The sequence below is a fragment of the Engraulis encrasicolus genome, chromosome 22 (assembly GCF_034702125.1).
Source record: "Engraulis encrasicolus isolate BLACKSEA-1 chromosome 22, IST_EnEncr_1.0, whole genome shotgun sequence".
NCBI lineage: Eukaryota > Metazoa > Chordata > Actinopteri > Clupeiformes > Engraulidae > Engraulis > Engraulis encrasicolus.
The window spans coordinates 29,161,800-29,178,137 of NC_085878.1; the positions used below are offsets into that span (position 1 = coordinate 29,161,800).

A 16,338-nucleotide genomic window follows, 5' to 3' on the forward strand; every position below is an offset into this window, starting at 1 on the left:
ATTGCATGTATGCCTCACCTGTGCAAGGGGGCAGCCCTCAATGGCGCCCCTGGGGAGCAGTGCGGCGGGACGGTACCATGCTCAGGGTACCTCAGTCATGGAGGAGGATGGGGGAGAGCACTGGTTGATTACTCCCCCCACCAACCTGGCGGGTCGGGAGTCGAAGCGGCAACCTTTGGGCTACAAGTTTGACGCCCTAACCGCTTACCCATGACTGCCTCTAAAGCTAGATTTATGCTTCGGACGCATAGAATCTGCGTCCGTCCGTTTTCTGTCTATGCGAGTCCACGCCCCCCTCTCAGAGGCTCTGCGCCCGTCGTCGAGCGCCTCGAAAAATTCTAACTATCCGTCGGACGGACGCGGAGTACGCAGACAAAAAGGCGCTATGATTGGTCGTCTCGCTACTTCCTTGTTCTTGTGGCAGCGCAATGCCAGTAGTTTGCGAGAGCAGAGCTGTATTCTGTTAAAAACTTTATTAATGCCTTGTGTGTAAATGTGTGTACACGAAGCTACAAGCTAAGTAACAATGCATCAGTTGAACACTCGTGGCACAATGCCTGCGGTTTTACTACCGTTCCTCCACCGAATGTAAACACACATCGGCAGAATCAACTGTCTTTACATGCTTGCATTTTCTGGTCGTGAAAACAGACTGGGTATGTCAAATAATGATACCAGTGCATTGCCTTTGCAATTTGTGTGAAAATACCTAGCTAACCGGGATAGAAAGCAACATTGCTTAATAATGACCGCAGTGCTTTCAATGTAGTGAAAGTAGCCTAATCGCGCAATTTCAAATGTGGCTCGCGACGAGACCTCGGACCTCACAGAACTCGCAGATGCATGAATACAATGTTGGTTCGTGGCCACTCCCACGCGAGTTTTGAAGAGCGCAGTTGGAGAAGTCTAATCTGACCTTAAGTCAGTCTTCAGTTGAGACTGAAAATGGTGTTCATAACACCTCCTTTACCTTTTACCTATGTCCTGTTTTATAGATATTGCTTTGTCAGACTTGCAGTAGTTACATTATCCAACTTAATACCAATACTTTGGAGGCTGCTTTCTCGGTTTGGTAACGCTTTAGATTAAGGTTCTTCTAATAAGCATTTATAGTCACTAGTAAGCAGGTAGTAATACCATTAGAAGTGCCCAATAACATGCTTATCAACTAAGGTCTGATTCATATATGATTGGAAAGATATGCTATGATCTTTTTCCGCAATGTTGACACATGATTTATTAACATTTGGATCTCACACCCTTAATTAACCCCTGATGTACCACATTTACTTCATAGTGAGTCATTCATCATTATGTGTCGACTACTAATGGACTAGACATTTCTGCATGCATGAATCACATGTTTATTCACTATTAATCAGTCATTACTTCAGACATTATTCCGTCCTTACTCACGTAACCTTATTGTAAAGTGTTACCCATCTTATAAGCTGCTTACTATGTGTTTATAGTGGTTTATTTTTTAGTCTTATTATTTACATCAGTACACATATCCATCTTGATATGCTGACTAGATATGGAGGCGTGTGTGCCGATTTTCATGCTTTTACTCAAATAAAGTTACTCATCAGATGTTAACGTTAAAAAGCATGTTAACAAAGTTAATAAGCATGTTATTGGGCACTTGTAAGGGTATTACGACCTGCCTACTAATGACTATAAAAGCTTACTAGAAGAATCTTTTTCTAAAGCGTTACCCTCGGTTTCAATGTTGGCGTAGATACTTCACTTTGCCTTTGTAGGTTGGGCAGTGCTCTGTCACATGTCCAGCCACATGTGCCTCTTTTCCACTGCCAATTTTCTGGTAGGCCTACAGCTCGACTTGGCCACCACTTTTTGCTTTTCAAATAGGCACGATACAGCTCAATCATAAAGCAAAAAGTGGCGGCCGAGTCGTGCTGTGTCGAGCTGTGGGCCTACCAGAAAATCGGCAGTGGAAAAGAGGCATTAGGTCACAGAGAGGGCAAGTCCCTCCTCAGGGTGTCAAAGACATGTCCCTGACCTGACCACTGATGAATGCCGAAGGACTTGCACACTCACTAAGATGTGTATATACACACACACACACACACACACACACACACACACACACACACACACACACACACACACACACACACACACACACACACACACACACACACACACACACACACACACACACACACACACACACATGCTCTCACTCACATGCACATAAACACATGCACACAAACATAAGCAAAGAGAGGCACATACAAATCCGTATGGACACACAGATGTTGATTCATTCATACACAAATACACACACACACAAATACACACACGCACACGCACACGCACACACACACGCACACACAAACACTTACTTACCCAGACAGGAAATACATGCACAAACACAAATATGCATAGACATAAACCAAGCAATGCATGCACATGCAAACATATGTTCATAATCCCGTTTAATGAATACATATCAGCAAATCCACATATGCAAGTATGTATTAGGTACAAACAAATGCCACATCTCAAGAAGCGTGCCCTCAAAGAACAAAAGAAACAAATTGCCTGGAAGTCTCCACACACACACACACACACACACACACACACACACACACACACACACACACACACACACACACACACACACACACACACACACACACACACACACACACACACACACACACACACACAGCGAGGGAGTGAGAATGCGGTATGTCTTGTTTGTCTGGGAACAGTAAAGCAGGTATGTCTGTGTTGGTACATGAGAACTTCTGTTGGCAAGTTGTCAACACAAAGACATTGTCTGGAAATGTCATCCGTGTCAGTGTCAAACTGAGGACACGTGCAAAACAAGGTCAACCCGATATTACAAATGGCAAACAGCACTATGACAACGGTCACGGAATAAACAGTATCATTGATGTGAATGGTATGCCAGGAGTATATGCTGTATATGACAGGCTTGTGTTATCCTTATGTAGGCACTCTCAAAGAGAGTGTTACTAAAATAGTGTTTTTGCAGAGCTGAAACCATGGCAACATTCCAGTGCACTCTGCAAACCCGCTCTATCGTTTGATGTGCTATTTTGATTTTCTTGCTTTGACAGCCAGTGTAAATGGCGTGTTTTGTTTATTCACGTGTACTTTTTTTCCTCCTTCTCCTCTCCTCTCCTGCTACACTGTTTCCCTATAGGCCTCTTACTCCCTCTCTTCATACCTTGTTTCAAGAGTCGGATGAATGTACAGGCTAGTTATGGCTGCAGCCTAGGGGCCCCTACCACGGGGGCCCGATTGGACAAAGTGTGTGTGTGTGCGTGTGTGCGTGCGTGCGTGCGTGCGTGCGTGCGTGCGTGTGTGTGTGTGTGCGTGTGTGTGTGCGTGTGTGCGTGCGTGCGTGCGTGCGTGCGTGCGTGCGTGCGTGATTGTGTGCGTGCGTGCGTGCGCGCGGATCAATAATTGTAGAACTGTGACGAGATGCGGAGTTGAAAAGATGTGTCTGCTTTTGAGTTTAAGGTTTCAATCTTGATAATACTCATTCCTGGCTCAGAAATATGACGCCGTCTACCTAATTTTATAACAGGATTTGTGTTCTGCAGGGGCCTACAGCAACCTATGGCCTAGGGGCCCCATGCCATCTTAATCCGGCCCTGATCATTTCCTGTTGTTTGTGGATGTGAATGATGTGGATGATTGCTGTTGCCAACTCGAGTGTTAATGGCATGTTATATTTATTCACATGTACTTTTTCCTCTCCCTCTTGTCTGCCAGCACTCTCCCTACGCCCCTTAACCCTCTGAGGTCCGAGTGCCCTTCAGAGGGCAATGTGTCTCCAAAAACAAATCTGTAACTCTGTGAATTTTTGTCATTGAAACATATAAGTCACACCATTAGAAACCTCAGACCTTCCATGTCCCAAATATATATATATGAAATGAAAATACTTGAAAATGTTAAGGTGGTGCAAGCAGCCTAAAAGCCTCTGAAAAGCCTTAGACCTCAGAGGGTTAACTGTTCTTCCTCTCCCTGCTCTCATCCTACCAACTTCCCTCCATTTCCCCCACTCTCCCTTCTTTTCTTCCTCCATCCCATCATCCTCTCTGCCTCATTCCTTCGTTCCTTCTTTCATTCACTACCCCCATCTCTTCATCCCCCCCTTTTTCAATCTTCTACACTCAAACCTCGTTCTCTGTCCTTCGTCTTCCTCCCTCCCTCCATCGCACTTCTCAATGTTTTTGTATGTGTCATTTCCTGTTATTTATGCCCCCCCCCCCCCCCCCCCCCCCCCCTTCGTTTGGTGTTGTCTGGTTGTATTGTTGAATGTATGGACACACCAAAGTACATTCCTAGCAACTGTGGCTAATAAACTTGAAGTCTAACTTGAACTTCTCTCTGTCCTTCTTTGTCTCTGTCGCTCATCCTCTCTCTCTCTCTCTCTCTCTCTCTCTCCATCCATCCCCCTCTCTCTGTAGATGTGGATGAGTGTGCGGAGGAGGGCTACTGTAGCCAGGGCTGCACCAATACGGAGGGGGGCTTCCAGTGCTGGTGCGTGCAGGGCTACGAGCTCAGGCCTGACAAGCGCAGCTGCAAAGCACTGGGTGAGTACTCCACTCCACTCGACTGATACATACACACGCACACACACACACACACACACACACACACACACACGAACACACATCTACACACACGCGCGCAAGCACTCGCGCAAGCACTCGCACAAGCACGCATGCACAAACACGCACACGCATGCACACGCACGCACACACGCATGCATGCACACACACGCATGCACACACAAACACATGCACATACACACACACATGCACTCACACATGTGCACACGTGCCCTTACTCTCGTCAGTCTTCTCAGTAGTAGAAACGGGCGATGGACTGCCCCCATTCCAACCTCCCCTTCCAAATCCATCACAACCCCACCAACCCTCCACTAACACCCCGGCCTTACACCCCCTTCTCTCGACTCGCTCTTACGGACCGTTAAAGGTGGGGTTGCAGGTATGACATCACATTGGGGGAACTCCCCCAGGATTCTAAGGTTCTACATAGACTCCTATGAGCCTGCGGAACCCCCAACGTGATGTCATAATAGTACATTTTCTTAAAATGGTTAACCTGCAACCCCACCTTTAACCTCAGTGGTTGACACAGCCGATAGACTATCCTATGCTGACCCCCTCCACCCTCAACCACCCTCTTCACTCGTGCCACTCTGCTGGACAGTTACCTCAGTAGGCTACCTCATACTGACCCCCTACACCCCTCCCTATCCTCCTCCCCCCTTCACTAGTCTCACACATTTGGACAATTACCCTCAGGAGTTCACATATGCCACTTTTTCCTGCACCTTTTCCTGGGATGTGCACAACCCTCTCCTTCAACGTCACCCACCAGTCACCAGTAACTCCCTGTTCTCACACTCTCTTACAGTTACCTTATAGTAGGCCAACTGTTGACCTAATCCTGAATGCCGCCACCTTCCCCATCGTCACCACTTTTTTCTCTCACGCGTCTCGCACTTTTTGGCCAGTCACCTCAGTAGCCTCTCCGAAAGCTCTTAAAGCCCACTTGACGCCGGAGCACAACTGTATCCCCTCCCGCTGTGGAGGCCTGGCGGGGCGGCTTGTGCTGGGGTCGAGGTCAGGTCAGAGAGTGGGGCAGGGTGACACTGGCAGGGTGTCTGTTCCGGATTAAATGGTGAGGGGTTCACGGCGGGCTTTGCTTTCAATATGTCCAGAGGGCCGCCACGTGTAAAGGTATTAATGTCCAGTCATCGAGCTGTCGTGTTTTTTCACCTGCGTGTTATTTTGGCTGCCTGTCGTCTTTGGGATGTTTGGAGTTAGCTGGCGTTTTTTGACCTCTCGTAACCCCTAGGAAGCTGCCCCCCCTCCCACTACTGGCTTTCTCTCCGTATTCAATCTCTTCACCACACACACAAACACACATGCACACACAGACGTACACACACACATACACACACACGTACACACACACGTACACACACACACACGCACACACACGCACACACACGCACACACACACACACACACACACACACACACACACACACACACACACACACACACACACACTCTCTCACACACACATGTACACGCACTCACGCACACACGTACATGCACACACACGCACACCTCTTTTATTTACTACTCTCCTCATCTCACCTTACTCAAACATCACCACTGCCTTTTGCCTTCACTTTACTACCCTTAAACTTTATTACCTTATCCTCTCTCTGGTGTCACTTTATTCCAGCCTTGCTAGCTCTGCCTTCTCACTCCCCCCAACACACACACACACACGCACACGCACGCGCGCACGCACACAGAGACGCACGCGCACACACACTCACATGCACACACAAGCGTGCATGCACGCACAGACCCATTTCTTTCTCCTAACTATACTCTTATTGCCACACTGTATCATTGATATATTACCACATTCGGCTTTACAACTCTTTCCCTGCTCCCCTCTCAACTTGTTTAAACCTCAACTCACCTTCTTCACCTCTCTGCCACCTCAGGCTCCATCCTGTTGTTTGCCAGTTGAAGTCACATCCTCTGTTCCGAATGTTAAAGTCCAGCCACATACATATATCTATTACAGCCACTGGCTTGAATATAATTACAGCCAAATCCCTCAAGCAACTTCTTCTAATTAGTGCAGCTCATTACTCGGGCAGACTACCTAATTAGTGCTATTACCTTTGTGAATTGCGCAGGAAGAAGAAAGATATTGCAGGACGTTTAGGTTCCTTGTCCACTTTGTCCACTTCTGAAGGCCGCCTCATCCTTTGAAAAGTTAAATCCCACCTGGGAAACTGCCACTGTTATTGTGACACAGCACCCCACAGCACACGGCACTCACTGCATACAACACACATTGCCTTTTATGCCTCCCCTATGTAAGGGGGCAGCCCGTAACAAGAGAGCAGTGTGGCGGGGCAGTAGTGTAGCTCAGTGTACCTCAGTCATGGAGGATGATGAGGGCGAGCACTGGTTAATTACTCCCCACCTACCAACCCGGCGGGTCGGGAGTCGAACCGACAACCTTTGGGTTACAAGTCTGATGCCCTGGCTTTGCCTTGGCCTAAAGGTAGGGCACTTGGTTACTACGCCGGCAACCCGGGTTCGAGCGCATCATTTGCTGATCCTTCCCCGTCTCTGTCTCCACACTCATTTTCTGTCTCTCCTCCACTGTCCTGTCAAAAAAAGAAAGGCAAAAAAAAGAAAGTCTGACGCCATAACCACTTACCCATGACTGCTTGCCCCCCTATCTTCTCTCAGGACCAGAGCCGGTGCTGCTCTTCGCCAACCGGATCGACATCCGCCAGGTTCTGCCACACCGCTCTGAGTACACGCTGCTGCTCAACAACCTGGAGAACGCCATCGCGCTGGACTTCCACCACAACAAGGAGCTGGTCTTCTGGTCCGACGTCACGCTGGACCGCATCATGAAGGCCAACCTCAATGGCAGCAACGTGGAGGAGGTGGTCTCCACCGGCCTGGAAAGCCCAGGTACAGAACTGCTCTTCTTTTTTTGTTTTATTTAAAAGAAACTAGATTTCTCTATTTTTTTTAGAGATGCACCGGATCCTGCCAGATCCACTGCTTAAGATCCTGCCGGATCCGGAACCGGATACCGGATCCTATGAAAGAGTTGAAACACATAGCCTACTCGAACACGTGGGCCCTTTTTATTACGTTGGCTCAAACTATTTTTTAGACTCATTGGCTTACTACCACACTGCCTGCACTGGCCGCTTCCAAAGTTCTTTCACTCCATGCAGCAATTGGGGTTGTGAAAGACTGACTGAAAAACCTAGGCTAGAGATGCACCAGATCCTGATTTTTAGGTAACTGCCGGATACCGGATCCACTGCTTAAGATCGTGCCGGATCCGGATCCTGTGAAAAACCCTATTATCCTGCCGGATCCGGAACCAGATCCTTGGATTTTGCTGAAGGATGAGACAGTAAAAATGAACAACAAAATTGAAGGGATAAAACAAATAAATCAACAAGCAAAGAAACATAATCAGACAAGAACAACCCTGGGTGAATGTTACAATGAGGTTAATATTGTGCATCACTAGTATTCATCTATTCAGAGGTATGCATTAAAATAGGTGACAGTAGGGATGTGGAGGAAGTGGTCTGCACAGGCCTGGAGAGCACAGGTTCTGTACAGTACACTGCACAGTACAGTGGAATAACTAGTAGGCTACCAATGACTGTATTCGCTATGGTGATGGCACAGTTCAACAGAAGCATTTGAAGTATTTTCAACAGTCCATTTTGCAGACAAAGACAAAATACAAACTCTCACAACCAATACAGATATCAAGTGGGCTATTCTGATTGACAATTTTAATCAGAATGTTTTTCTTTCGGTTGAAAAAAGTTGAAAATGCTTCAAATTCATTTAACTGAACAGAAAGGAACTTGGGCGTCCGCTGCAATATACGGTAGGCCTGTAGTCACTGTCTGACCTGGCTGACCACATCCTTAGCATATGGTTTATGGTGTATAGCTTACACCCTTTTTGCTGTGTGGGTCACATGAAAACTCACATGAAGTGTTCAATTGTGGATTTGTATTGTTTGTAATATCATACCCCCTCCGCAGTGGCTGTCTTCATGAATGTTTTTTCTCTGTCATGAGCAGATTCAAGCAGCAGCAAAAAGAAATGTGATAGCGTTTCCTAGCATGGAAATTCAGTTAGAAATACTAATTTCAGAGATGTACAGTAACCACATTCGCCGTCCGTTCACAGGCGGTCTGGCCATTGACTGGATCCATGACAAGCTGTACTGGACGGACTCTGGGACCTCCCGCATCGAGGTGGCCAACCTGGATGGCAGCCACCGCAAGGTGCTGCTGTGGCAGAGCATGGAGAAGCCCCGGGCCATCGCCCTGCACCCTATAGAGGGGTAAGAAACACTGCATCACATTACACTTTTGATCGCTATTGATTAGGCCTGTAAGAATTGTATTTGTACCGAACAGACCTGTACCAATCCGAACATTGCTGTGCCGAAAGGAAGAGAGATGGGATACTCTGTTCGTGTTTTTTACAATATGCTGCTACTATGTGCAGTGGCTCATGCAGAACGTTGAGAGAGAATGCAAGAAAAAAAGGTGTAGGGGCTTGTTCTTTGTGAGACCTTGAGAAAAGTACATTTCCCTACACTGATGAAATCTACGACCCAAAGTAGCAGCTTGAATGTATTTTCCTTTTATATATACTGTACCGAAAATGTACCGAACCGTGACCCCAAAACCGAGGTACGTACCGAACCATGAATTTTTGACTATACCGTTACACCCCTAATATTGATGCATTTACTGTATCTCTGGAGAAATGTGGGTTTAGGTGCTTGGCTCATTGTCACTGTGGTGGGAAGGTGAGTTTCAAACATTCTAAAACATTCTCAAACACTAGGGGTGTGTAAAACAATTGTCATGACAATGTATCGCTATACTTATTTCCACAATATACTGCATCGATTCATGACACCAAAAATGTATTATTTAATCATTTTTAATTACTTTATGAATCCTATGATATATTTCAGACACGGCCTAAATACTTGTTATGCCAAAAGTAGACTTGTTCTGCTAAAAGTGGATTTTCCCCCTTTTAGGACAGCCCAAACCCCCAAATGTGCTTAGTGCGAATAGTAGCTTATAGGGGACAGTTAAGATAACTCGGAGCATTTCACCCTCTTATTTTATTATTTTAGCGTTGCAAAAGAAACTTTTGTACTTAAATGTTGCATTAATAAATCATACGGTGCTCATGCCAATGAATAGTTTTAGCTGGCTTTGCAGTCTGTGGCAAAGGTTCTTACCATGTGTGCATATTTTCCCTGTGTTTGTGTCTGTGGGTCATTATTCATCTCGACCCATCTCTTTTAAAAAGCGTTTGTCAACTTGAACCCCTAGTGTGCTGACTCTGTTCTTCTACTCGGAGTCCAGCACTTAATTTAATACTCTTGATGTGTGCGTCTCTTTTTTACACACTTACATTTTCCCATTTTTACGATTCCATCTATCCTGGCAAACCAGATTAAAACATGAAAAGATTGGCCCTACTGTGTTGCTAACAGCTGGGCACTGGACTACTACGCACACTTAATTTAATGTGTGTGTGTGTGTGTGTGTGTGTTTGCCTAATACACTTACCTGTACTTTACTGTGACATTGTGAGAATTTTCCACCCCTATCATACTCTGTGCACTGCCTACTTCTACATACTATACTATATCATAGATGTATCCATCAACATTTGTTCCAGGTCATGTTAAGATTGTCTACCTTAACTGACAGAGTATGTTTTCTGCATTGGTCTATCCCAACTCACAGAATGTCTTTTTGCACAATTACCTTTTTTACATTTATTATCTTTACTATTTTATTTCATTTTGCCCTCCCTGACTATTCCTGTGTTATTTGTGTCTTGAAATGTCTATGTGGGCATTTGTGTATTTGTGCATTTACGAGCTACTGGATACCTGAATTTTCCCCTGGGGATCAATAAAGTTACTCTACTCTACTCTACTCTACTCTACTCTACTCTACTCTACTCTACTCTACTCTACTCTACTCTAATACTTTTGATGTGTGCGCCTCTTCTGTACACACTTAAAATTGTCCAATTTTCACAATTCCAACTAGCCTGGCAAACCAGATTAAAACACGAAAAGCTTAGTTTGGAATTTGTTGTATCACATAGTTGATCAGAGGGCTGTGGGTAGCACCAAAGAGCAAGGCCAGACCAACTTACCAGGTAAAAATATTTTTGGCTGCTAGGCAGGTTCGTCTGGTTTACTAGGCTATATTCCACCCCTGGAAATGCTGGTACTTTTGATGTGCACACTTCATCTTTACAGTACAGTATCTCTAATAATTTGTTCATTTTCACATTTCCACCATTAGGAAGATTTACTGGACGGACTGGGGCAACACTCCCCGCATCGAGTACGCCAACATGGACGGCTCCAACCGCAAAATCATTGCCGACACCCACCTGTTCTGGCCCAACGGGCTGACCATCGACTACGCCAGCCGGCGCATCTACTGGGTGGACGCCAAGCACCACGTCATCGAACGGGCCGACTACGACGGGCAGAATCGCAAGGCAGTCATCAGCCACGGTAAAGCATGACCCAGTGAAACCCTTCTCCTCTACCATACAGACACTAGACTGATGCTGCTAGTCCACCACACCAATGGTTTTCTGCTGGGACGCCCTTGTGGCCTATGAATGGTTTCATGGTGGTTATTAGTAGAATAATTAGTAGAAGAAGGGAGGGGAGTAGAATGATGTCTCTCTGTCTCTGTCTCTCCCTCTCCTCCTCTTTCTCTACTTCACCTTCTCTCTCTTTCTCTCTCTCTCCCTCTCCTCACACACACGCACACACGCACACACACACACACACACACACACACACACACACACACACACACACACACACACACACACACACACACACGCACGCACGCACACAGCACAACAATCAATTGGTCTGGGTGTAGTGTCTCTACTTAGCCATGTCAGACAAAGCCCGACCGACCAGCGCCATGCAACGCTATGCTATGCTATGCTATACTATGCTATGCTATGCTAGATACTCGCCACACCGCACTGAACCCCTCAAGTTGAGTTTGGAGAAGGGGAGGAAATTAAATTGATGTCGGCCAAACGAGGCTGCTTCTGCCAGGGCTGCCTGCCTTTGTGCTGCCTCACTGAGCAGGAAAGGGGACGAAAGAGAGTGAGTGAGAAGAAAGATGGAAGAGAGAGAGAGAGAGAGAGAGAGAGAGAGAGAGAGAGAGAGAGAGAGAGAGAGAGAGAGAGAGAGAGAGAGAGAGAGAGAGAGAGAGAGAGAGAGAGAGAGAGAGAGAGAGAAAGAGTGAGTGGGTGAGACGGCAGAAGAGGGTGGAAGAACACATTGGAAAGAAAGAGAGTGAGTGAGCATGTGAGAAAGACAGAGAACGAGAGCGATGGACCAATAAAGAGAAGGGAGAGGGAAAGAGAGAGAGAGAGACAAAGGGCTGGAGAGGCAAATGATTTCAGCCCCAGTAGAAGTGGTGCCATGCCATGCTGAGAGACGGGGCGAGCGAGAGAGAGAGAGAGAGATATGCAGTGGTGGTGCCATGCCTTGCTGACGGGGCCCCCCCTCACCCTGCTGAAGGATGTGCCCACCCGGGGCCTAGAGGCCCTCGTTAAAAAGCCCCACAACTAAAACACAACACAACGCTCTTTTTGCCCCAATAAATCTCAACGCTCACAGTTTGGCTACTCATGCTGATGGCAACCCTGACTGTGAGGCAGAGAGCTAGGTGTGTGTGTGTGTGTGTGTGTGTGTGTGTGTGTGTGTGTGTGTGTGTGTGTGTGTGTGTGTGTGTGTGTGTGTGCGTGTGCGTGTGCGTGTGCGTGCGCGTGCGCGTGCGTGCATGCGTGCGTGTGCGCGTGTTCATGAGAGTATGTGGGTGTGTGGGTGTGTGTGTTTCCGTGCAATGGATGCCCCCGCAGATCCTCCGAGGAGCAGTCACCATCTGAGCGAGCTAGAGTGAGCTAGCCGTCCTGCCGACACACTGTTAGCTTATTGGAGCCCAGAGGATTGTGGGTAATTCGATCCGGGATGAAAGCTCTTTGACTTGGGGGTTTGTTTATGGGCATGCACCACCAGAGCCGGCATTCCAGCATGGCATTCCGACCCGGCATCGCATTCCGTCTCAGTAGCGAGACAGAATTCCTGGTCGACACGGCAGCCGAGTGAGACACAAATTAAACAAACTGGGCACTAGGGAGGGAGGTATGGAGACATAGACTGTGTAAAAGGCACAAGGGAATATTGCTAAGAGAGAGAGAGAGAAGAGGAGAGGAAAGGAGGAGAGAGTCCATTTTATGTGGTCCCTTGTGTGAAAGAGAAGAGAAGAGAGGAGGGGAGAGAGTGTGTTAAATGAAATGAGCCTTTTTTTGTTGTCTCCTCATTTTTTCCTCCCACGGGTAGAAGAAGAAAGAAAGAAAGAAAGAAAGAAAGAAAGAAAGAAAGAAAGAAAGAAAGAGTTTGTTAATGCACACCCCCTCTATCCTCTACCCAGGTTGGTGTGAGAGAGTGACGATAATAATAGGAGAAACAGAGAAAAGGAAAGATGAGGAGAGGACAAAAAAGAAGAGCTAGAGGGAAGGGGAGATGGAGAAGTGAAGGAAAGGAGAGAGAGAGAGAGAGAGCGAGAGAGAAATTATATTTTCTGTCGTCCTTCTCTCCTCTCCTCTTCCCAGGGGTCGAATCAGGAATCTCCTGAGGAGAGAATGACCGCTACCAACAATGGACTCTTACACAGCAGCCGACACACACACACACACTCTCTCTCTCTCTCTCTCTCTCTCTCTCTCTCTCTCTCTCTCTCTCTCTCTCTCTCTCTCTCTCTCTCTCTCTCTCTCTCTCTCTCTCTCTCTCTCTCTCTCTCTCTCTCTCTCTCTCAGGGTACGCACTTGCACACACACACGAACATGCTCTTGTAGGGCATAGACAAAAGGATAGAAGGATAGATCTTAGATAAAGAAAGAGAATGATGGTAGATGACTAGAAGACAGGGAAGAGTAAGGGGTAGTAGATAGACAGATAGAGGATAGAAATTAGAGATGCACCGGATCCTGATTTTTAGGATCCTGCCGGATACTGGATCCACTACCGGATCCGGAACCGGATACCGGGTTGAAACACTTAGCCTACTGGCACACGTGGGCCCTTTTTATTACGTTGGCTAAAACTATTTTTTAGACTCATTGGCTTACTGCCACACTGCCTGCAATGGCCGCTTCCAAAGGGCTTTCACTCCATGCAGCAATTGGGGTTGTGAAAAACTGACTGAAAAACCTAGGCTAGAGATGCACCAGATCCTGATTTTTAGGTAACTGCCGGATACCTGATCCACTGCTTAAGATCCTGCCGGATCCGGATCTTGTGAAAGACCCAATTATCCTGCCGGATCCGGAACCGGATCTTGGATCCTGTACATCTCTAATAGAAATGGACAAAAAGCTGATGAACAGATGGTAGATATAGAGGATTGATAGAAAGATGAAGAGAGTAAAGAGAGGGAGGGGAAAATAGTGTGAGACAAAGGTAAGTGGGTAAAAATGGGTAGAAGATAAAGACAGGAAACAGGAAGTGATAGATGGACAGAAGAGGGATAGAACTATTAGAGAAAAGTAGTAAGGGAGGGGAGAAAGGTGGATGGGTAGAATATGAAGAGAGAATGCATTAAAGAGAGAGAAGACTGGTGGAAAGATGTGGAAAGAGACAAGAGGTTGGAGTGCTAGGAGTGGATGCCATTAAGTGGGTCCTTAAGGTACACACACACACACACACACGCACACGCACACGCACACACGCACACACGCACACACACACACACACACACACACACACACACACACACACACACACACACACACACACACACACACACACACACACACACACACACACACACACACACACACACACACACACAGTCCTTCAGGTGGCCCCAATGAGCAGTGGCGATGGCAGCGGTGGTCTTTTGAAGAGTGTGTGGCTCCTTGGCTTGTGTGCTCCTCCAGACATAGGGGACTTAATTGGGGTGCCCTCACCCTGTCAACTCCTTACTGTTTACTCAGGGGACCAGGGCAACAAGACAATAAGGCTGGATGGGTGTGTGTGCGCGTGTGTGTGCGCGCGTGTGTGTGCGCACGTGTGTGTGCGCGCGTGTGTGTGCGTGTGCGTGCGCGTGCACATGCGCGTGCGTGTGTGACTTACTGCATGCATGTCTTTGTGAATGCATGTGTGTGGGTGTTCCCTGAAGTGACCGAGCTGTCACTTTTGACGGCATGTCAGAAGCCTTTTGTCTGAGGTTTAAGTGACTGAGTGCATGACAATGGGTGTGGCACTTAGTGGAGGTGGAGATGGAGGTGGAGGTGAAGGTGGAGGTGCGTCTCGGCCAGGAAACCTCCTCACCTAGGGCTGTGTGTGGAGGGTAAGATGGCTGTGGAGGATGGGGCCATGTTGTGGGTAAGGTGTTGGGCTGGGCTATGGGTGACTGAGGAAGGGATGGCTGTTGAGGTAGTGTGAAGCCCATTGAGGTGAGGACAACTTGGGGTAGCTAGCAGCTGTATGTGGGGTAGGCTGGTGGTGTTGAGTTATGGGCTGTGGAGGGTAGAACAGGTTTGGGTAGGATAGGTCCAAAAGAAGTGTGGGTGATGCGTGCACATCCAGTAAAACAGGTGCTGGATCATCAAACAAACGTGCGTAAAGGAAGAAAGGAAATCCGCACACTGTTACTGCTCACCAATTTATTTGAACACAACGTTTCGACCTCAGGCGGTCTTTGTCAGGTGTATAGGTCCTAGGACTACCTAGGACCTATACACCTGACGAAGACTGCCTAAGGTCGAAACGTTGTGTTCAAATAAATCGGTGAGCAGTAACAGTGTGCGGATTTCCTTGGGTAGGATAGGTGCCATGTGGGGGTGGTGGGTTGGTGAACGTGTAAGCCCACCTGGGAAACATCAACTCCCATTGTCATTGTGACACAGCACTCCACAGCACGCAAGTGTACACAACCAAACTGTATTCATGTCTCACCCGTGCAAGGGGGCAGTCCCCAATGGCGTCCCAAGGGAGCAGCATGGTGGGACAGTACCATGCTCAGGGTACTTTAGTTATGGAGGAGGATGGGGAAGAACACTGGTTAATTACTTCCCCCACCAACCTTGTGTGTCGGGAGTCGAACCAGCAACCTATGTGCTACAAGTCTGACGCCCTAACCGCTTACCCATGACTGCCCATGACACCCACCACACTGGTGGTGCTGTACCATGGGCTGTGGAGGCAAGGCAGGGTGGGGTAGTGTCATTACTGCTTCGTGGGTGTTGGATGAGACTCGGAGTTGGAGGTATGGGCTGTGGTTTTCAAAAGGTAAGGAGGGTTGTGGAGGTAGCTGAGCTGAGCCAGGGTAGATGGGGGGTGCTGGGTGGTGGAGGTGGGGGTGTGGGGATGAGGGCTGGCGGAAGCAGGGTAGGAGATGAGATAGACCCCCTACGCAGCTGCTCAGGCAGCTGTTAGGATGGGGAGTCGGTGAGAACCCCTAACACTCACACTCACACTCACACTCACACACACACACACACACACACACACACACACACACACACACACACACACACACACACACACACACACACACACACACACACACACACACACACACACACACACACACCACACACACACCAGAGCCCAGAA

The 16,338-nt window shown here is 47.6% G+C and overlaps 1 protein-coding gene across 3 annotated transcripts in view; it reads left to right on the top strand.

Annotated features, from left to right (window-relative positions):
- The window catches only part of lrp4 (low density lipoprotein receptor-related protein 4), a 195,306-nt gene that overhangs the window by 144,156 nt on the left and 34,812 nt on the right, over window positions 1-16,338 (top strand). For all 3 annotated transcript variants that reach the window (XM_063188437.1, XM_063188438.1, XM_063188439.1), the window contains exons 11-14: window positions 4,476-4,601; window positions 7,329-7,559; window positions 8,817-8,973; window positions 10,982-11,199. In XM_063188437.1, the coding sequence (XP_063044507.1) occupies window positions 4,476-4,601; window positions 7,329-7,559; window positions 8,817-8,973; window positions 10,982-11,199 (732 nt within the window). The remainder of the gene's footprint in view (window positions 1-4,475; window positions 4,602-7,328; window positions 7,560-8,816; window positions 8,974-10,981; window positions 11,200-16,338) is intronic.